The sequence below is a fragment of the Pongo abelii genome, chromosome 7, assembly GCF_028885655.2.
Source record: "Pongo abelii isolate AG06213 chromosome 7, NHGRI_mPonAbe1-v2.0_pri, whole genome shotgun sequence".
Lineage (NCBI taxonomy): Eukaryota > Metazoa > Chordata > Mammalia > Primates > Hominidae > Pongo > Pongo abelii.
The window spans coordinates 119,340,671-119,362,611 of NC_071992.2; the positions used below are offsets into that span (position 1 = coordinate 119,340,671).

The 21,941-nt window shown below is 39.4% G+C and overlaps 1 protein-coding gene across 2 annotated transcripts; it reads left to right on the top strand.

The window, feature by feature from the left end:
• Window positions 1-8,888: 8,888 nt before the first annotated feature.
• On the top strand, window positions 8,889-20,690 carry CTHRC1 (collagen triple helix repeat containing 1). 2 transcript variants are annotated; one of them, XM_003777292.5, is made up of 5 exons: window positions 8,904-9,688; window positions 10,149-10,286; window positions 13,380-13,601; window positions 15,681-15,897; window positions 20,153-20,690. In XM_003777292.5, exons 1-5 carry the CDS (start codon window positions 9,281-9,283, stop codon window positions 20,293-20,295), a joined length of 1,128 nt encoding a protein of 375 aa, XP_003777340.2. In that variant the 5' UTR covers window positions 8,904-9,280; the 3' UTR covers window positions 20,296-20,690. The 2 variants fall into 2 exon arrangements, with proteins under 2 accessions (XP_002819385.1, XP_003777340.2); XM_002819339.5 differs by lacking the exon at window positions 10,149-10,286 and having other exon boundaries at window positions 8,889-9,430.
• The last annotated feature ends 1,251 nt before the right edge of the window (window positions 20,691-21,941 follow it).

Consider the following 21,941-nt stretch of genomic DNA (forward strand, 5'->3'; position numbering starts at 1 on the left):
ACTCTGCCTAAAAAAAAAAAAAAAAAAAAAGAAAGAAAGAAAGAAAGGCATAAGAAGTTAAATTTTAAAAATTATAAAACTTCACTGATCAATAAAAGGGAATTTAAAAAAATGGGGAGACATATTACATCCCTATGAGGAAAGATTAAGTGTTTTAAATACATCAATATTTAAAGAATTTTTATGTCCAATAAAAATGCATTAATAGCCCAATAGAAAAAAAAGTGAAGGACTTGAACAGAAATGTTGGAAGACTTGGAAATAGCCAATAAACTTGGAAATGATCAATAAATATGGTCAATTTTAAAGTGGCAAACATTTCAAATACAGTAATATTTAAAGTTGCGGGTGTAAGAGATGTGTGCCCTCATCACTGCAATGGGTGTATCAAGTGATATAATTTTTATAAAATGTAATTTTATATTGCATATCAAGAGTCTTTAAAAAGTTCATCCTCTTTGATTTAGTAATTTCACTCCTAGTATTCTATCCATAGGATATAATGATATGTGTGCTAAATGACTTTGTAGAATGATATTCAATGCAGTGTTTTTTATAAGCTGAAAATAACCTATGATAGCAAAATTTCCAGCATTTATTCCACTTAAAATGATTGAACTAAGTCAAACTATACTCATTCCCTTGGATAATGATTGGTTAGGAAACTGACGTGTGGTCCAGTCCTGGCTGAAGACATGACCAAGTTCTGTAACGACTTTGGAGGAGATTCCTTGTCCTTAACAATGACACAGAGAGGAAACTGTAGCTCATCTTTTCTGAATATTTCTGTGCCTGAATGTGGTGTCTGAGACCATCTGATTATCAGGAGTGGAGAAAGCCAGAGGGTAAAACTGACCCATTGAAGACGACAGAACAGAATGATGGAAAGACCTGGGCATTCTCTTGCCTCAGGGGCTTTGCATTGGAATACCCACTGCCTGGAATGGTCTTCTCATAGATACCTGCACAGCTTACTTACTTCCCTACCTTCAAGCCTTTGCTCAAATGCCACCTACTTATGAGACCGAGCCTGACCACTCTATGCAAAATTACAATTGACTTCCTCTATACTGCCACTAACATTTTTAGTTCCTCTTCCATCTTCTATTGTATTCCATAGAATTTATCACCGAACATACTTATATAATGCATTTATTATATCTATTGTTTACTGCCTGTCATGACAAACTAACCTGTAAGCCCTTTGAAGGCTGGGATGTTTATCATTATTATTTATTGATAAATCCCTGTAGCCTTGAACAGGGCTGAGAACATAGTGGGACTTTGATAAACATTTGTTCAATGAATGAATGAATGAATCCAGCAGTAGTGATGGATTCAAGGTTCAAAACTTGAATCTACTGACTTCAAATTTCACAACTGTCCCCCCTGATGGTGTGCTGCTTTCAAACAGAAGAAAGACTATTAAGGGCACAAGTGAATGGACTTGCTATGCATAGTTTTAGAAAGCAAAACCAGGGCATATGGATCAAAACTACATGGAGCTTCTTAAGGGAACAACTTCTTAGGCTAATCCCAACCCACATTCTCCAGAGTGCAGCTCGCTGCTAACTCTGGTTTTACCATTCCCTTGGGGCCCTTTCACTTTAATCCCTTTTTGTCCTTATGACAGCTGAGTCCAAAGGCACTTTTTTGCCTTTGTTTCTTGTTTTTGTTTTTTAGAGACAGGGTCTCATTCTGTCACCCAGGCTGGAGGGCAGTGGTGTGATCATAGCTCACTGTAGCCTCCAACTCCTAGATTCAAGCAATCCTCCTGCCTCAGCCTCCCAAGTAGCTGGGCGTATTGGCACACAACACCATGTCCAGCTAATCTTTTTATTTTTTGTAGAGATGGGGAGTTCACTATGTTGCCCAGGCTTGTCTCGAAGTCCTGACCTCAAATGATGCTCCTACCTCAGCCTCCCAAAGTGCTGGGATTACAGGCATAAACCACCATGTCTGGTCTTCTTTGCCTTTAAGCGTTTCAATCTTTGGCTCAAATGTACACAATTCTTTCCTCAATCTCCAGTAGTCACATTGTGGAAGGCTACAATATTCAAAAGGAATATTATTAAATACTGTAATGAGGTTCTCCAGCCTTAGTACATCCCTGCTTTGATGCTTTGACCTTTGGAAAGTTCTTTGAGCTCTCTGAGTTGCCTTTAATTTTGTGCATCAATTGTAAAATAAATGGATTGAATTAGATTATCTCTAAAACTCTTGTGAACTCTCAAAACCTATGATTCTACTCTACCAAAGAATTAGAACTTGCATCACATGAACTAAGTAGTGATAAACTATACCCAACAGTCTTAATTAACCCATTCACTTCCCTTTCCAATTCCTTTCAATAGAGATTTTTTTTTTTGGTTGGGAATGGGCATTATATGCGCATGAAAAATACTACTTGAAGCTACTTCTAATTATCAACTACTTAAGTATTTAAATTTAAAAACCAAGTTTTTCTTAAGTTTTTAAGCTCAACATGGAAGATTCAGCTTCAACTGACTCATTTATTTAAAAGATTCAATTTACCTAAAATTTAGCTATATTTAAAAACTGAGTTAAATTATTTTACACATTTTAAACGGCACTTACAAATTTAATATATCTAATTTTCTCAAATGCCAAATGCCTATCAGGGCAAACTTTAATGAGAAAGCCTGGCACGATGGTGCTGTAGTTAGTCAAGCTACTCTGGAGGGTAAGGTAGGAGGATTGTTGACCAGGAATTCTAGACCAGCATGGACAACATAGTGAGACCCTGCCTCAAAAAATGAAAAATAACTTTTAAAAAATCTAGTAAGAAGAATGATTTAAAACACCCATTCTCTTCTTTTAAATCTAATAATCAAGCTTATAGATGTAGTAGTTAAGTTTTATCAAACATTTAAAACCTTTACAAACTTGACTAAATTTTGTTATTCATTTCAAATTAATATCAGAAATCTAATGTGTTACATTTTCTTAAATGTCTCAAATGTTTCAATAACATTAGAATGTTAATGTTTAACTAAAACATGTCATCATAATTGTTAAAAGAGTTATTACTAAAATTAGAATCTACAAAAGGCTGTTTGTTATTTTGTGGTTCAGAAAGGGTCACTCTGGAAATAGCCTTCAGGATACAAAAATAACCCATAATCTCTAAACAGAACTAAAATCTATAATGGTAGAATGAGCTCAAGTTTTAGACCAAGAAAACTCAGCCAGACTGAGAGAGTAAATCCCAGGGATGGAACGATAAATGCCTTTGCAAACCTGTAGAAGTATAAAAGTAAGCATAGAGACAGTGTAGTTAATAAACCTATAGTGGTATACTTTTGTGCTAATTTTAGGACCTCAGAGACAGGATATGTGAAAATCCTCTTTATGCTGTAAAGCATTTATATATTATTATATATTATCTTTAAATTCATGATATCTGGCTTACTTTACATTGTAATTTGGTTAATTCTGAGAATGTATAGTTTAAAAATGCCTGGATGTTAATGCAGGGCTAGGGTTTTGCTGAAACCGAAATCTGGACCCTACATTTACACAGAGCGACCATCTGATGTCAGCGGTGATAGTTGCAGCAACAGCAACAGCAGGCACTGGAATTGGAACTGGCTAAAAGACAGACTCTTTGGTGGTTCCCTGCTCTCCTTTCCAGAGACCGCTGCCATCACAGTGATTTGGCTGCTAAAAGGCAACAGCTGGGACTTTGTTCAGTTTTATACAGGGCCAGTTTCTTTTCTTTTCTTTTCTTTTTTAATACTTTAAGTTCTGGGATACATGTGCAGAACGTGCAGGTTTGTTATATAGGTATACACATGCCATGGTGGTTTGCTGCACCCATCAACCTGTCACCTATATTAGGTATTTCTCCTAATGTTATCCCTCCCCTAGCCCCCAACCCCGACAAGCCCCGGTGTGTGATGTTCCCCTCCCTGTGTCCATGTATTCTCATTGTTCAACTCCCACTTATGAGTGAGAACATGCAGTATATGGTTTTCTGTTCCTGTGTTAGTTTGCTGAGAATGATGGTTTCCAGCTTCATCCATGTCCCTGCAAAGGACATAAACTTATCCTTTTATATGGCTGCATAGTATTCCGTGGTGTATATATGCCACATTTTTTTTATCCAGTCTATCACTGATGGGCGTTTGGGTTGGTTCCAAGTCTTTGCTACTGTGAATAGTGCTGCAATAAACATACATGTGCATGTGTCTTTACAGCAGAATGATTTATAATCTTTTGGGTATGTACCCAGTAATGGGATTGCTGGGTCAAATGGTATTTCTAGTTCTAGATCCTTGAGGAATTGCCACACTGTCTCCCATAATGGTTGAAGTAATTTACGCTCCCACTAACAATGTAAAAGCGTTCCTATTTCTCCACATCCTCTCCAGCATCTGTTGTTTCCTGACATTTTAATGATCGCCATTCTAACTGGGGTGAGATGGCATCTCATTGTGGTTTTGATTTGCATTTCTCTAATGACCAGTGATGATGAGCTTTTTTCCATATGATTGTTGGCCACATAAATGTCTTCTTTTGATAAGTGTCTGTTCATATCCTTTGCCCACTTTTTGATGCGGTCATTTTTTTTTCTTGTAAATTTGTCTGAGTGCCTTATAGATTTTGGATATTAGACCTTTGTCAGATGGATAGATTGCAAAAATTTTCTCCCATTCCGTAGGTTGCCTGTTCACTCTGATGATAGTTTCTTTGGCTGTGCAGAAGCTCTTTCATTTAATTAGATCTCATTTGTCAATTTTGGCTTTTGTTCCCATTGCTTTTGGTGTTTTAGTCATGAAGTCTTTGCCCATGCCTATGACCTGAATGGTATTGCCTAGGTTTTCTTCTAGGATTTTTATGGTTTTAGGTTTAATGTTTAATTCTTTAATCCACCTTGAGATGAGTTTTGTATAAGGTGTAAGGAAGGGGTCCAGTTTCAGTTTTCTGCATATGGCTAGCCAGTTTTCCCAACACCATTTATTAAATAGGCAATCCTTTCCCCATTGCTTGTTAGTGTCAGGTTTGTCAAAGATGAGATGGTTGTAGATGTGTGGTGTTATTTCTGAGGCCTCTGTTCTGTTCCATTGGTCTATATCTCTGTTTTGGTACCAGTACCATACTGTTTTGGTTACTATAGCCTTCTAGTATAGTTTGAAGTCAGGTAGCATGATGCCTCCAGCTTTGTTCGTTTTGCCCAGGATTGTCTTGGCTATATATGGGCTCCTTTTTGGGTCCATATGAAGTTTAAAGTAGTTTTTTTCTAATTCTGTGAAGAAAGTCAGTGGTAGCTTGATAGGAATAGCACTGAATCTACAAATTACTTTGAGCAGTATGGCCATTTTCACAATATTGATTTTTTCTATCCATGAGCATGGAATGTTTTTCCATTTGTTTGTGTCCTCTCTTATTTCCTTGAGCACTGGTTTGTAGTTCTCCTTGAAGATGTCCTTCACATCCCTTCTAAGTTGGATTCCTAGGCATTTTATTCTCTTAGTAGCAGTTGTGAATGGGAGTTCACTCATGATTTGGCTCTCTGTTTGTCTGTTATTGGTGTACAGGGATGCTTGTGATTTTTGCACATTGATTTTATATCCTGAGACTTTGCTGAAGCTGCTTATCAGCTTAAGGAAATTTTTGGCTGAGACGATGGGGTTTTCTAAATATACAATCATGTCATCTGCAAACAGAGACAATTTGACTTCCTCTCTTCCTATTTGAATACCCTTTATTTCTTTCTCTTGCCTGATTGCCCTGGCCAGAACTTCCAATACTATGTTGAATAGGAGTGGTGAGAGAGGGCATCCTTGTCTTGTGCTGGTTGTCAAAGGGATGCTTCCAGGTTTTGCCCATTCAGTATGATATTGGCTGTGGGTTTGTCATAAATAGCTCTTATTATTTTGAGATAAGTTCCATCAATACCTAGTTTATTGAGATTTTTAGCATTAAGGGCTGTTGAATTTTGTCAAAGGCCTTTTCTGCATCTATTGAGATAATCATGTGGTTTTTGTTTTTGGTTCTGTTTATGTGATGGATTACGTTGATTGACTTGCATATGTTGAACCAGCCTTACATCCCAGGGATGAAGCCGACTTGATCGTGGTGGATAAGCTTTTTGATGTGCTGCTGTATTCAGTTTGCCAGTATTTTATTGAGGATTTTCGCACTGATGTTCATCAGGGATATCGGCTTGAAATTTTCTTTTTTTTTTTTTGTTTTGGTTTCAGGATGATGCTGGCCTCATAAAATGAGTTGGCGAGGAGTCCCTCTTTTTCTATTGTTTGTAGTAGTTTCAGAAGGAATGGTAGCAGCTCCTCTTTGTACCTCTGGTAGAATTTGGGTGTGAATCCATCTGGTCCTGGGCTTGTTTTGGTTGACAGGCTATTAATGACTGCCTCAGTTTCAGAACTTGTTATTGGTCTATTCAGGGATTCAATTTCTTCCTGGTTTAGTCTTGGGAGGGTGTATGTGTCCAGGAATTTATCTATTTCTCCTAGATTTTCTAGTTTATTTGTGTAGAGGTGTTTATAGTATTCTCTGATGGTAGTTTATAATTCTGTGGGATCAGCGGTGATATCCCCTTTATCATTTTTTATTGTATCTATTCGATTCTTCTGTCTTTTCTTCTTTATTAGTCTGACTAGTGGTCTATCTTTTTATTTATCTTTTCAAAAAACCAGCTCTTGAGTTCATTGATTTTTTGAAGGGTTTTTCATGTCTCTATCTCCTTCAGTTCTGCTCTTAGTTATATCTTGTCTTCTGCTAGCTTTTGAATTTGTTTGCTCTTGCTTCTCTAATTCTTTTAATTGTGATGTTAGGGTGTCGATTTTAGATCTTTCCCATTTTCTCCTGTGAGCATTTAGTGCTATAAATTTCCCTCTAAACACTACTTTAGCTGTGTCCCAGAGATTCTGGTATGTTGTGCATTTGTTCTCATTGGTTTCAAAGAACTTATTTATTTCTGCCTTAATTTCATTATTTACCCAGTAGTTATTCAGGAGCAGGTTGTTCAGTTTCCATGTAGTTATGTGGTTTTGAGTGAGTTTCTTAATCCTGAGTTCTATTTGATTGCACTGTGGTCTAAGAGACTGTTTGCTATGATTTTCATTCTTTTGCATTTGCTGAGGAGTGTTTTTACTTCCAGTTATGTGGTCAATTTTAGAATAAGTGCGATGTGGTGCTGAAAAGAAAGTATATTCTGTTGATTTGGGGTGGAGAGTTCTGTAGATGTCTATTAGGTCTGCTTGGTCCAGAGCTGAGTTCAAGTCCTGAATATCCTTGTTAATTTTCTGTCTCGTTGATCTGTATAATATTGACAGTGGGGTGTTAACATCTCCCACTATTATTGTGTGGGAGTCTAAGTCTTTTCGTAGGTCTCTAAGAACTTGCTTTATGAACCTGGGTGCTCCTGTATTGGGTGCATATATATATTTAGGATAGTTAGCTCTTCTTGTTGCAGTGATCCCTTTACCATTATATAATGTCCTTCTTTGTCTTTTTTGATCTTTATTGGTTTAAAGTCTGTTTCATCAGAGACTAGGATTGCAACCCCATACAGGGCCAGTATCATGGGCATATGACCTGTGCTGTCATACAGGGCCAGGCACTTAGAAGGACCCCACACGTGATTTAATGCTCTATTGACACCATTTTGCAATTCTGAAAAATTTTTTAACAAAAGCTCCTGCATTTTCATTTTGCACTGGGCGGGGCAAATTATATAACCAGCCCTGGCTTTACAGTTCATTTGGATTTTTGCTGCTTCTAGAAAAACAAGTGAAATTTACCTTTAGTTAGTTACCAGCCCAGGACTGGGCATTCTCAGAACTGCCGTGACCTGCTTCCCTGCTAGACTGCTCCCTCTCTTTAATATCCATCAGCTGGACTCACCAACTCGGGAAAACCTGCATGGGTCTATAGGGAGACCCCTGCTGAGCTGAATTTGACTCCACAGTATTACTATCCGTCACAACCTCGTGTTGTTATGGGTGTGGCAAGACTTCTGTTATGCCTGATTCCAGCCAGTTATATATAAAAGATCTCCTGCTCCAACCTGGCCCTACCTGGTGGGTTGCCTGGGCCCTGAGAATGCTTTCTTCTACAATGGACAGGCCAAAGGAGGACAGCGGGGGTTACAAAAAGATAATATCCATCAGAGGCAAAGAGTACTCAAAAGTGAACTTCTACCATTTCCACTGGATACTGATTAACTTCCCTGAGCCTCAGTTTCCTCATTCGTTTATGAGAGTAGCCCAGGAGGCATCTACCCCTCCCAACCCGCCAGGATTGCTGAGAGGACAGAGTACGCGTGCAAGGTTTTGCAATGTGCCAGAGCTTAGTAAGTGTTAGCACTTATGAAAACAGAGTTTATACATCATTTGGGTCATGGGACTCTTGGAAAACCTGATGATACCTATGGTTTCTTCCTGTCCCCGCCCCACCCCCACCTTCCAGCCTCCAAAAATGTCACCTCCAAAAAACAAATAAGGCAGGGCGCGGTGGCTCACGCCTGTAATCCCAGCACTTTGGGAGGCCGAGGCGGGCGGATCACAAGGTCAGGAGATCTAGACTATCCTGGCTAACACGGTGAAACCCCGTCTCTACTAAAAATATAAAAAATTAGCCGGGCGTGGTGGCGGGCGCCTGCAGTCCCAGCTGCTCTGGAGGCTGAGGCAGGAGAATGGCGTGAACCCGGGAAGCGGAGCTTGCAGTGAGCCTAGATGGCGCCGCTGCACTCCAGCCTGGGCGACAGAGAGAGACTCAAAACAAACAAACAAACAAACAAAAAACAAATAAAAAGGCTCGCCGACCCATGCCATAGATTGACGACCCTTGAAGGTGGCTCCTGGACCCAGGTTAAGCCACGTGTCTCTAAAATGTTCATTTAGGCGGCGCTGTGTTCCCTGCGGGAATCACCGACCTGCGGCTCCAGACCACGGGCCACCCCGCCCCGACACTGCAGGCGGGCTCTCCACGGGGGTCTGCGCGGCCCGGCGGGGGTCCTGACAGGCCGAGCGACTGCAGTAGGAGGGGGCGGGCCCGGCTCTCGGTCCGCCCCACGCCGGGCTCGGGGTGGGGGCTCGGGGCCTATTACGGGATGGAAGCTCCGGGTGTCGCGGGGGCGGGAGGAATTCAGGGGAGGGGAGAGGCGCGCGGGTGAAAGGCGCATTGATGCAGCCTGCGGCGGCCTCTGAGCGCGGCGGGGCCAGACGCTGACCAGGTTCCGCTCCTCGGTCTCCTCCTCCGCCTCAAGCTCCGCGCTGCCCGGCAGCCGGGAGCCATGCGACCCCAGGGCCCCGCCGCCTCCCCGCAGCGGCTCCGGGGCCTCCTGCTGCTCCTGCTGCTGCAGCTGCCCGCGCCGTCGAGCGCCTCTGAGATCCCCAAGGGGAAGCAAAAGGCGCAGCTCCGGCAGAGGGAGGTGGTGGACCTGGTGAGTCCGAGGGAGCCGAGCCGGGACCGCCGCGCTGGTGGAGGGGACCTGGCCGCGCGCCGCACGGGCAGGGTGTCAGTCTGGCTGTTGGGGGTGTCTGTCTGTACAGCTGTGTGTCGTGTGTCTTGCTGCGCCTGGGTGTCATGCTTTTTATTAACAGGTAAAGAAGGACCTGGTTATGCGTGCAGTGAGTCTTGGAACTCAGAGGGGAGACCAAAATGGGAGGCCATCGTGGAGCGGACATGCGATATGGGCCCGGTGGGACTCCCCGAAGTACAGGGAATCCCCCAATAATTTCTGGCCCCAGGGGGATCCCTTGGGAAGGATGGGAGTGATAGGGCGGCAGTGAGAGTAGGATGAGGAGCTTGGGTAGGTCCGAAGTGGACCTGGGAAAAACCCTGGCCTCGCTAATCCCATGGACCTGGGCCTGGGCCAGGGCGGTGCAACGTGTCCTTTGTTGGGCCTGGTGGCCACGTCTGCCTGCGAGAGAGAATAACAACCCCCACAAAGCATCCGTCCAACTCTTTGTAACTTGAAGACTGTGAGTCACGTTGGGTCATCTTCCTAGGGAGTATGGGCTGCAATTTACTTTGTTGGACAACCACAGCTGGGGCTAGGAATGGTTCAGAGGGTTTAAGGCTGGAAGGGGAAATGAAGGGGCCCGGCGCTAACCCTCTAAGGACCTGTTTTGCTTCTTCTGTTTAAACCAAATGGGCAGTCAGTCCTTACTCACACCCTGGGTCTTCGGATGTGGCCGCCAGGTAGGAGCATCACAGTCAAGCTAGGGGAGAAAACAGTTTCCAGGAAACTGGAAATGAACGGCCCGAGTGCTTTCCAGGGGCTCATCTGTGGGAAGGTATGTTTGCTTAAAATCCTTCCCTCTAAAAATCAACAAACCCAGTGGAGGGCGGAGAGGTCCTCTGCCCTGTGGTATGAGGGAGCCTTTCAGAGCTACCATAGTCCTTGGCATATCATAAACTTCAGTCTCACTTGCAGACAAACATGATTTACAGGCATTGCAAGACATAAATTGGGGCATTTTTTTTTATTAAAAAGAAAGTTTTGAATTTGTTAAGCTGCCATTTTAAACTGAGCTAATATACCAAGTTCCCTGGCAGCTAGTTCTATATTGGATTCAAAAGCGCTGGAAAAAAAAATTCCCCCCCCATTTCACACAGCACTTTTTGGTGGTAGGCTGTGTAATTTTGCTCCACAAAAGGGGACTATGTGTTCAGGCAACAGTTCTATTTTAAGTGTCCAAATTATTAAAACTGTACCAAATGAGTATGGTTCATGTGTAGTTTGCATTTTATGAATTTGTAGTTATGATACACAAAATACCCATTTTTCCTGTGAAGCTTGCTATTTTCCCCCCTTCAAGGATTTACAGTACCTGTGGTTTCCCACAACTCTAGCCAGACTTGGAAAAGATTTTGCAGTCAGGCTCAGGTGCATCCTGTAAGTTGGATTTGGTTTTGCTGACAGAAAAAGTCCACAGTCATTAAGGTTTCAACAGATTCTATAAAGCAACTTCTTTGTATAGGATCTTTCAAAGCGTTCCTTTCAAGCCTCCACCAAGCTCTGCCCCCTGGTGGCCAGTGAAGGAAACGGGGGCGTATAAAAGTGCGCTTCCCTTCACATTTTTTTTTTTTTCATTCTACAGACATTTATTGAGAGTACTAAGCATGTGTTGGGTTAGCATTTTAAAGTAGAAGAAGACTGATGTAACACCTGCGGAATCGAGTCAAGTAAAGTTATATAGTCTCTGAAATGTATCTTTTAGATGAAAAGGTGAATAAAAATTCCCAATATGGCACGATGGACATGTTGGGCCAGATAATTCTTGTGGGGATTGTCCTGTGCATTGTAGCATGTTTAGCAGCATCCCTCGTTTGTACAGACTGGATGCCAGTAGCAATCCCCTCTCCCAAGGTGTGACAACCAAAAATGTCTCTAGACATAGCCAAGTGTCCTCTGGAGGACAAAAGTGTCCCCAGTTGAGATCCACTGATATATAATAAAGTAAAATTTAGTCTGTGTAGCATCTTGCCCTGAGGGGAATAATAGTGAAAAAAATCAAAGACTATCAGAAGCAGTCTTATTCCCATTTGAAATCTATGTCTGAACATTGTATATATCTGCTTGTGAGAGTGAATTAAATTACTAAAATAAAAATAAAGTTTAAAACACACCAAACTATTTTGAAATATTTTGCACTTTTAAAATATTTTGTGTGTCTTTGAATACTTTTGTAATTGTTAAATGCTTTTTCTTTTTTTTTTAACTATTTCTCTGACAGTGAATAAGTAGTAGTGTCTTTTTCTTCTTACAGTCAGGAAAATGGCAGTGTCAAAGACTTAAAAAATCATTTATCAAACCGAAACTCAAACTGGCGATGGAGACACAAATTGATTAGCAAACATCAGTCTAATTATATAGGATTCTTCCCAGACAACTATTGGATTTTATCATCCAATCCCAGATACTGTAGTCAAAAGATAAGCTTTGAAGTTACTTTAATATCTAAGAAACTTTGTTTTTTGTTTTCATTGGAAAGTATAGTTATACAGAATAATACTAGGCAACTTACACAAATAGAGGAAATGTTAGAGTAAAAATTTAAGTGGATTGCGTTGGGTTTTAGAGTGTCTAATAAATGGCACCTTTGTTCCTAGCTGAACCAATTCAGGTGTAGACACAGGAATTAGACAGGTGGGGCACAGGATATCACCTTTACCACTGATCATACAGCATTGGCGTGTATGGCTTATGTGTGCTAGGCTGGTGGGTTTGCTAATGCTCTCTTCCCCAGGTCTAGACCCTGAAAGGTCCACCCAAGGCAGTGGACACACTTATCCAGAGTTGCTGCCTTGCACTGGTCCTGGGGAATCATAGGAATAATAATGGCTGACACATGCAGTGTTTACTGTGTTCCAGGCATTGTTCTAAGCACATTTTATATATTATTCACTTAAATCTCATACAAACCCTATAAAGTAAGTCTTTTTATTATTATCCACATTTTACAGATAAGGAAACAGGCACCAAAATGTTGAGTAACTTGCCCTATCTCACAGAGCTAATGTAAGGTAGAGCCGGGATAAAATCCAAAGAAACTGGCTCTAGAATCCATGCATTTAAATGCTACAAGATATCCTTCTCCAAAACAAACAGAGAATCGTAGTACTTACAGACAGTTTGACAGATTGTGGATGGTCCCCTATTGAGAACTAATGGTCACCTGAAACTAGGTCACTTACTGCTTCTCCTTGGGGAGGAGGGGTGGGATGAGAGGCCAGAAATGTTGTCCAAGCACTGCTTCCCCCACTTAAAAACAGGGAGAAGCAGGGATTTTCATATCCAAGTTGGAGATATTGCCAGTACAAGATAATTATTGACTCTTAAGATTTTATTTTATAATTATGTCCCTAGGAATTTATCTTAAGGAAATAATTCAAAAGAAGAAAAAGGTTATATGGATATTTTCATTACAATAATATTCATAATAAAAAAAGTAGAAATAAACTATGTATCCAAAAATAGTGCAATGTTTGCATAAAACTGTAAAAATCCAGGTCCCTTTGCAAGATACAGAGTTAGAAGAGAAAAGCAGAATATCAAATTATTTCCACCTTGGAATACAGCTATTTAAAATTGTATATGCTTATAATGAGCAGTAGAAGGGAGCAGGCAAATGAAATAATTTTGTCCTCCTCTGATGTGTGTGTGTGTGCGTGTAAAGTTTGTGCACTAAAAAATATGAAAGAAATCACAATATTTTAGAAATAACTTGAAAATGAATTCTCTATAATAACTCATCTAGAACATGGGCATGTGGTATGAAGGGATTCTTGACTCCAAGGGCTCAAAATAAATGCATTTCTAATCATACTAAGTCTTTGACTCTTAAGTGGTGAGAGTTTTCTTCGCCTTTTCTTTCTCATTATAGTATAATGGAATGTGCTTACAAGGGCCAGCAGGAGTGCCTGGTCGAGACGGGAGCCCTGGGGCCAATGGCATTCCTGGTACACCTGGGATCCCAGGTCGGGATGGATTCAAAGGAGAAAAGGGAGAATGTTTGAGGGAAAGCTTTGAGGAGTCCTGGACACCCAACTACAAGCAGTGTTCATGGAGTTCATTGAATTATGGCATAGATCTTGGGAAAATTGCGGTAAGTTTGAATTATTTTAAAATTGAAGCAAGATTTAAGGGTTTTCATATTTTAGTGTCAATTTTTAGGTCACATTTTATTATTATATTTTTAACTAAAAGACTTAAAAAAGAGAAGTAGGTAGCATGTGACTTTCAATTTAAAACTAATGAAAAAGTTTATAACATTTCAGAATTAATTTCATAAAGATATTTCTAAGACAAATGCTTATCATTTTAACCATAGTATCTAAAATAACATACTTTTTAAAAATGCAAACAAAAGAGAGCATATGTGTCTGTGTTGGACAGTAAGCAACTTTCCAGTCTTATCCTAAAGTAAATTTAAATTTAGTCTAAGAAATTCTGCCCTGGCTTCAGACATAAAGGTGGGAAACGATTTCCAAGAAATTACCACGTTGATCTGGAAGCAGAAGTCCATTGGTGTTTGTCTTTATTTAGGTAGCATGCCCAGCTTAAAATTGCTAAGCCTAAGAGAAGTGAAATGGGTTAGATGTGAGGTACTACAGCAATTATTTTAAGTTATTCTGCAACATTAAGGCTGAGTGGCAGAGAATTACTCAAAATAGCCTGTCTGGTCATGTATTTTGACTAATGTTTCAGTCACTTTGAATAGTGTTTGCTTCAAAAGTAATTGGCAAGTCCCCTGGGATGGAAGAGAGTTGAAGAAGTTGATGCTATTTATAAGCCTCTTTTCTCTTGTTGATGAACTCTGTACATGGTTCCATATTCACAACATATTACTTCATGATTTTACTGCTACCATCAAGCAATTACAAGAAATTTGTTTCATAAAACTCTAAGATTTTAAGATGCACTCTGTGTATAATCCCTGTTCCTTATCTCAGCTCTTTCTGCTCTATTAAGAGTTTGAGACTGTCTTAATTGTTTTGTGAGAGAATTTCCATGTAGCTTCCATGGTTATGATGACTATGACGTTTTCTGTGTTCATGTGTGTTTCTAGAAAGCATTTTGTTAAAATGTTCCCTAGTTATTTAAACATCTGACATTGATAGACTGGTTGTTTATTTATAGTTGTTCATCAAAAGTTACTGAGTTCTTTCTAAAAGCTATCCTTGTGGGTTCTGAATTATTAATATGTTTTCAAGTTCCTTTTAGCAATGGTCAGGATGGGTATGGGAACCTTCTACGAGTAAAGGATAATAGGTCCATGAGCCAATAGACAGACAAATTTGCAAAGACCAATGAGAAAATAAGCAAACAAGAAACCTGGGCCTCATCATTGTGTCATATAGATAAAGACTAAAAACCCTGCCTTTCCTTTACTCCCTCATACTGTTTGCTGTTGCTCGAAAAGAAACAGGTCAAGAGTGAACACGAATGGACAGTACTAGTCTAGAATGTAAGTTCCATGAAGGTAGGGATTCTGGTTTGTTAACTGCTCTATCTATACCATTTAGCACATAGTTGGGGCTCAGTAAATATTTTTTGAATGCAAAAAACAGAGGAAATATATAAATTGATTTTATCAAAAGTACTGAAGGCTAGCCTTTTTTGGTAAAACTGAAAGATCCCTCAATGGGGTGAAAAGTTCTAAGAAAGCTGCAATTTGATTTTCTTAGAGTTCCTATATCAAAATCTCTTATCTAGCTTGCAGAAAATCTCCCTCCCTCTATAAAAGTTAAGCTTTATTTTTGTTTATTTTAATTTTTTTGAGACACAGTCTCACTCTTTTGCCCAGGCTAAAGTGCAGTGGCACAATTTCGGCTTACTGCAACCTCCACCTCTCGGGTTCAAGTGATTCTCACGTCTCAGTCTCCCGAGTAACTGGGATTACAGGCGTGCGCCACCACACCCGGCTAATTTTTTGCATTTTTAGTAGAGACAGGTTTCACCATGTTGGCCAGACTTGTCTCGAACCCCTGGCCTCAAGTAATCTGCCCCCCTCGGCCTCCCAAAGTGCTGGGATTATAGGCATGAGCCACCACGCCCAGCAGAGTTAAACTTTTTAAATATATTTTGGGGAAAAGGATAGTTAAGTAAAATTCACCAGTCTCAAAAGCTCTTTTTAATTAAAATAGAAAATGTTAATTAAATCCCATTTCTGTGTTTGTGACAGGAGTGTACATTTACAAAGATGCGTTCAAATAGTGCTCTAAGAGTTTTGTTCAGTGGCTCACTTCGGCTAAAATGCAGAAATGCATGCTGTCAGCGTTGGTATTTCACATTCAATGGAGCTGAATGTTCAGGACCTCTTCCCATTGAAGCTATAATTTATTTGGACCAAGGAAGCCCTGAAATGAATTCAACAATTAATATTCATCGCACTTCTTCTGGTATGTAAAATTGTGACATTGCAAGATGTGCCTCAGATCTAAGTAAGATTAGTTTTGAGTCCCACTATCATGTTGGTTCACTAGCCTACTGTAAAGGGACCTCTAGCAACTTTTCAATGCATGATTCTCCACCCTGGGTTGTACTTCTGCATTACCTCTTGATCTTTTAAAAATACATAGATGCCTGGGCCCTATCTCTGATGAACTGACTCAGAATCTCTAGCAGTAAGACCACAGCTTCTGTGTTTTTTAAAAGATCCCCTGGTGATTCTGATGTGCCCCAGTCTTGAAAATCAGTGAGTTAAATGACGTGGCAAAATAGCCAATAATGCCATAGAGCAGTAGTCTTTCAACCTTGGCTACATATTGGCCTCACTTTAGGAACTCTGGGAACTTTAAAAAGAAATACCTATCCCACCCTTCCAGGGAGTCAGATTTAACAGGTCTGGGTGCAGACTTGGCAATGGGACTTTCGAAGTATCTCTTGGTAGGCCGGGCGTGGTGGCTCACACCTGTAATCCCAGCACTTTGGGAGGCTGAGACGGGCAATCACTTGAGCCTAGCAGTTTGAGACAAACCTGGGCAACAGGGCGAAATCCCATCTCTACAAAAAAAATACCAAAACATTAGTCCCAACTACTACGGAGGCTGAGGTGGGAGGATGGCTTCAGCCCAGGAGGCAGAGGTTGCAGTGAGCTGAGGCTGCCCCACTGCACTCCATCCTGAGTGATGACGGAGTGAGACGCAGTCTCAAAAAAAAAAAAAAAAAATCTCCTGGTCATTCTAATGTTCAGCCAAAATTGAGAACCACTGGCTCAGACTAATAAGGAGACTGATTTTTCTGCCTTATCCTTTAAAAGGGTGGATACTGTCTGCTGAATTTGTAAAAGAGAAAATTTTTTACTGTTTCTGTATTCTGTTTCCACCTACTATGAGAAAAAGACATTCAGTGGTCACTTAAACTGTCAGAAAAATATCACTGGGTTGTTTTATGTACTTATGTATTTGTTTGTTTATTTATTTATTTATTTTAGAGACAGGGTCTTGCTCTGTTGCTCAGCCTGGAGTACAGTGGCAGGATCATAGCTCACTGTAACTTTGAACACTTGGCCTTTGAGTGATCCTCCTGCTCAGCTTTCCAAAGTGCTGTGATTACAGGCATGAGCCACCATGCCTGGCCTGTTTGTTCTATTTTAAGATTCATTAAAGAAAGTTTAGAAAATACCAGAAAATAGAAGAGTTAAAAAAAAAAAACTATTAATCTCATCCTCCAGAGACACCACTATCAATATTTGGTTGTCAGCCATTTTGGTTTCTTGAGTTGCAGTGGATGGCACACCATGACAGTACAGCCTGGTAGCATCAGAAAGTGTACATACTGTTATATTCATATGCCTTTTCATAGAAGAAAAATAAGAAACTGTACATATGGTTAGCATCATTTCCTTGATTTCTTGAAGAGATTTTTCACTAATCTTATACTTAAAAATGGTTGAGGCGAGGGAGGAGATAATCTCACTCTTCCCTTCCCTCAAAATAACATTTCAGCATTCTTTGGGGCTCCAAGTCAGATACTGAACCCCAAAACCAATTTATTCCTAAGCAATCAAGGGCATCCCCTCCACATTTTCCCTCAGATCCCCACAATATCCTTGAAACATGAAGAAGAGATTTTAACCCCCTCTCTTTGCATATTGAGAAACCCAGGGAAATACAGCGTCTTACACAGGACAGTAGAATCAGCGTTCAGGAGAGCAGAAACCAACGCCCTGTTCTCTTGGCTCCCAGTTCTCTTTGTAATCAGATTAAAAACCCTATTCACTAAGTACTTAGATACATGTGCTGGAAAGGAAGAAGTGCTTCCCATCTAAGAAACAGTCTTTAAAATAAGAAGAATCTAGATATTAAAAATAAAATTTGATTAGGAAGTGATATGTTTAGACAGTAGTAGATATAAGCAACTTACATTCTATTCTGTTATCTTTAAGGTGTGTGTTAATATTTTGCTAATGTAAGCCCTTAGGCCCAGGAACTGTGACCTACACATGCATATACTTTATAAATAATTTAACACAGCATTTCCCAACCATTGTGTGCAAACTCATTTGGTGTGATCAGTTGGGTGGAGTGTCACAAGTAATTTGTTATTAATAACAGTTTTTGTATTATTGTGGATTAAAAGTTACCTCTGTAACAGAATCACTTTCTCTGACATACTGATAGTCTCTCTTAAGGGAAAGGAAAGGGGTGCACTTATAGTTAGCATATCAGAGGATGGCTTAAAGCCTTGATATGCCCATGGGAGTTTGACAAATGGTTGTCATGTTACATGGTGTAGGAGGAAAACAGGTTGAGAACTCCCAATCCAACATATCGTTTTTACTTAACAAGCTATCATACTACATTATCACAGCAAAAATGTTCATTCAACATTATTTCATCTGCTAAAGACCATGAAGTGACCATTTGACTCTCCTCAGATGAGGCTGATGCAAGACCCAAGCTTGTCTGACGTCCTTAGGCCGTAGGGGGAAGTGAACAAGTTTCTAGGCCATGGCTGTCAAGACCCTGGGAAAACATGAGCATTTGTAGGCATTTCCACTCGGCATGGTACTAAGAATACCAGATTAAATGGGATTGTGGGCCTACTATTTAGTTCCCCCAACTTGGGAAGCGGCCTGAACCAGAGACAGGTCCCTAGATTCTGAGAGACTTGCCCTGGATTTACTCCTGTGATAGTTTATGTAAGCAGATTGCTTCAGACCTACATCCCTGGGTCTCAGCAGGAATGCACTAACCTCAATCAAATACGAAGCCTAACCAGTCACATGAAGTCATCCACTACAGTGCTTATATATCAGGATTCATTTTCTTTTTTTTTCTTTTTTATTATTATTATACTTTAAGTTCTAGGCTACATGTGCACAACGTGCAGGTTTGTTACATAGGTATACATGTGCCATGTTTGTTTGCTGCACCCATTAACTCGTCATTTACATTAGGTATTTCTCCTAATGCTATCCCTCCCCCAGCCCCGCCACCCTACAACAGGCCTACAACAGGGTGTGATGTTCCCCGCCCTGTGTCCAAGTGTTCTCATTGTTCAATTCCCACTTATGAGTGAGCAAACTATCACAAGGACAGAAAACCAGGATTCATTTTCTTAAAGAATCTGCCAACCTACAGTTTCTTCTCCAGCTTTACACATACATCAAAGGTATCATGTTTTTTTGCCTGCTAAAATGACCACTGAGGGATTTTTTTTTTTTTTAATTTAAGAGAAGACTTTGGTAAGATGGAATGCAACTTGTATTGTTAGTAGGTGAAAGTCCAGAAGACATGTGAAAAGGTGCATAATTATAATGCATAAAAACACAGGAAAAGCAGGGGGGATTTTTTGTTTTATGTTTTTTCACTATGAGGAAATTCTGTGTAAAATGGGATTCCCAGATTGAAGGACTGGTGTAATGATTATGTAGAATTTCTTTTAATGTTATAAAAGTTATTTCTTCTGGCTGGGCATGGTGGCTCATGCCTGTAATCCCAGCACTTTGGGAGGCCGAAGTGGGCAAATCATGAGGTCAGGAGATCGAGACCATCCTGGCTAACGCGATGAAACCCCATCTCTACTAAAAATACAAAAAATTAGCCAGGCGTGGTGGCAGGTGCCTGTAGTCCCAGCTACTCAGGAGGCTGAGACAGGAAAATTGCTTGAATGTGGGAAGCGGAGGTTGCGGTGTGCCGAGATCACGCCAGTGCACTCCAGCCTGGGCGACAGAGCAAGGTTCCATCTCAAAAAAAAAAAAGAAGTTATTTCGTCTACTTGTCTAGCATCACTTATCAGCAGATAAGTATTGGAAAGGGCTTTCTTTTTTTAAAAAAGACTTGCATATCAGATGAAAGTCTTGGCTTTTAAAAGTATATGTAGCCTTTCTTTGTTTACTCAAATAAATTGCTTTTTTGTTTTAAGCTGTCTCTGTAAGTGTACAAATTCTGGTTTTATACTTGAAACCTGTAAGAACACTGCTTGTTAAACTTATATCATAGAATGGATATGTACACATCTTTTAAAAATATTTATGTACCAATTTAGAAAAAGAGGACTTTATTATAAAAACCTTATCAAGTATTAAAATTTTTAAGTAGCATTACATTAAACAGAATTACAAACTAGCTTTCTAAAGTTATAAAATTTAACTAAAGGATTTTGCTCTTTGTTCTAAAGAAAGATGTAACTTTCATCTTTGTCTTGCAGTGGAAGGACTTTGTGAAGGAATTGGTGCTGGATTAGTGGATGTTGCTATCTGGGTTGGTACTTGTTCAGATTACCCAAAAGGAGATGCTTCTACTGGATGGAATTCAGTTTCTCGCATCATTATTGAAGAACTACCAAAATAAATGCTTTAATTTTCATTTGCTACCTCTTTTTTTATTATACCTTGGAATGGTTCATTTAAATGACATTTTAAATAAGTTTATGTATACATCTGAATGAAAAGCAAGCTAAATATGTTTACAGACCAAAGTGTGATTTCATACTGTTTTTAAATCTAGCATTATTCATTTTGCTTCAATCAAAAGTGGTTTCAATGTTTTTTTTTTAGATGATTAGAATACTTTCTTCATAGTCACATTCTCTCAACCTATAATTTGGAATATTGTTGTGGTCTTTAGTTTTTTCTCTTAGTATAGCATTTTTTTAAAAATATAAAAGCTACCAATCTTTGTACAATTTGTAAATGTTAAGAATTTTTTTATATCTGTTAAATAAAAATTATTTCCAACAACCTTAATATCTTTAAATTAATTGCCACTAAAATTGGAGTTTCTAGTCTTTATATCTGAAAAATTTAACATAAATCCAATTTGTATTTATTCATTTAACACTCATATATTAATTTTTAGTACACGTATAATATGGTTCCATTTTTAAAGGAATACAAAGAGAAAGTGGTATTTATATGTCAGGAAATATATCAGCACTTTAGGAATTTTATCTTTATTTAACAAAGAGTAACAAAGGATGGATTCTATCCTCAAATTCCTTACCATTTGGTAGAGAATATCAGACATATATAGAAATAACAGTAAATCAAAGGTTAATATGTTGATTACTACAAAAGTGTTGAAGTGTGTGATGTGGTTCAAAGGAAGAGTGATCACTTCTGGCTGAGGTGATCAGAAAGAAATCCATGAAGGCAGTATACATGTAAGATTGGTGAAGTTAAGTAAATTCTGGGCTTGAATTGGAAGTATCGGTATGAACTCATAAAGTACTTTATCTTAAATAAAGCTACAAAACAGTAACAAAATCTAGCTTTGTTTACCGAAAAGGCCCAGAAACAATTACCAATCCAGTAATGCCCGGGATGTGATCTCTACACTCCCATTTCCTACTAAAGGGAACTAAAAATCCTTGAAGAAATGGGAGATTTCACCTATGGGGCAGGAAATGTACAATATGAGCATGGAACATTTTGTCATACTGGAAAACAAGGCAGCTATGAAAAACAACTCAAAAGGATCCAAGAGCCAACATTTGAATTGGTTCTCACTGTTAAAGATGACAATTTAAGCATCAATAAAGAGAATAACTGCAATGGTTTAAAACAACAAATATGTTCAAATACATGAGTTCATAATATATTAAAATAATTGGTCAACTTACAGTATGCCAGCAAACCAACTTGTTACTTTGAAAATTGGTAAGTAGAACCAAACATTTCTTCTGCTTTCTCTATATGTACTGTATGTCTGAGTAACCAAATTGTTGATGAAGGGAAATTTCTCTTTCTAAAAGTGTATATATATATATACACACACACACACACACACTATATTATATGTCTTATAGTAACATCATATGTTGGTGGTATAGCTTGTAAATGAAGGAAGAATGATAAAATTCCAATATTACCTGTTTTCAACCCCTCATGAAGGGATCTAGTAATGAACATCAATGACTGATAACATTCCCAAAAGAGATAGACCAGCTATGTGCCTCTAATGAAAGTATATAACAGCACTCAGGAAGTAGTTTTCCA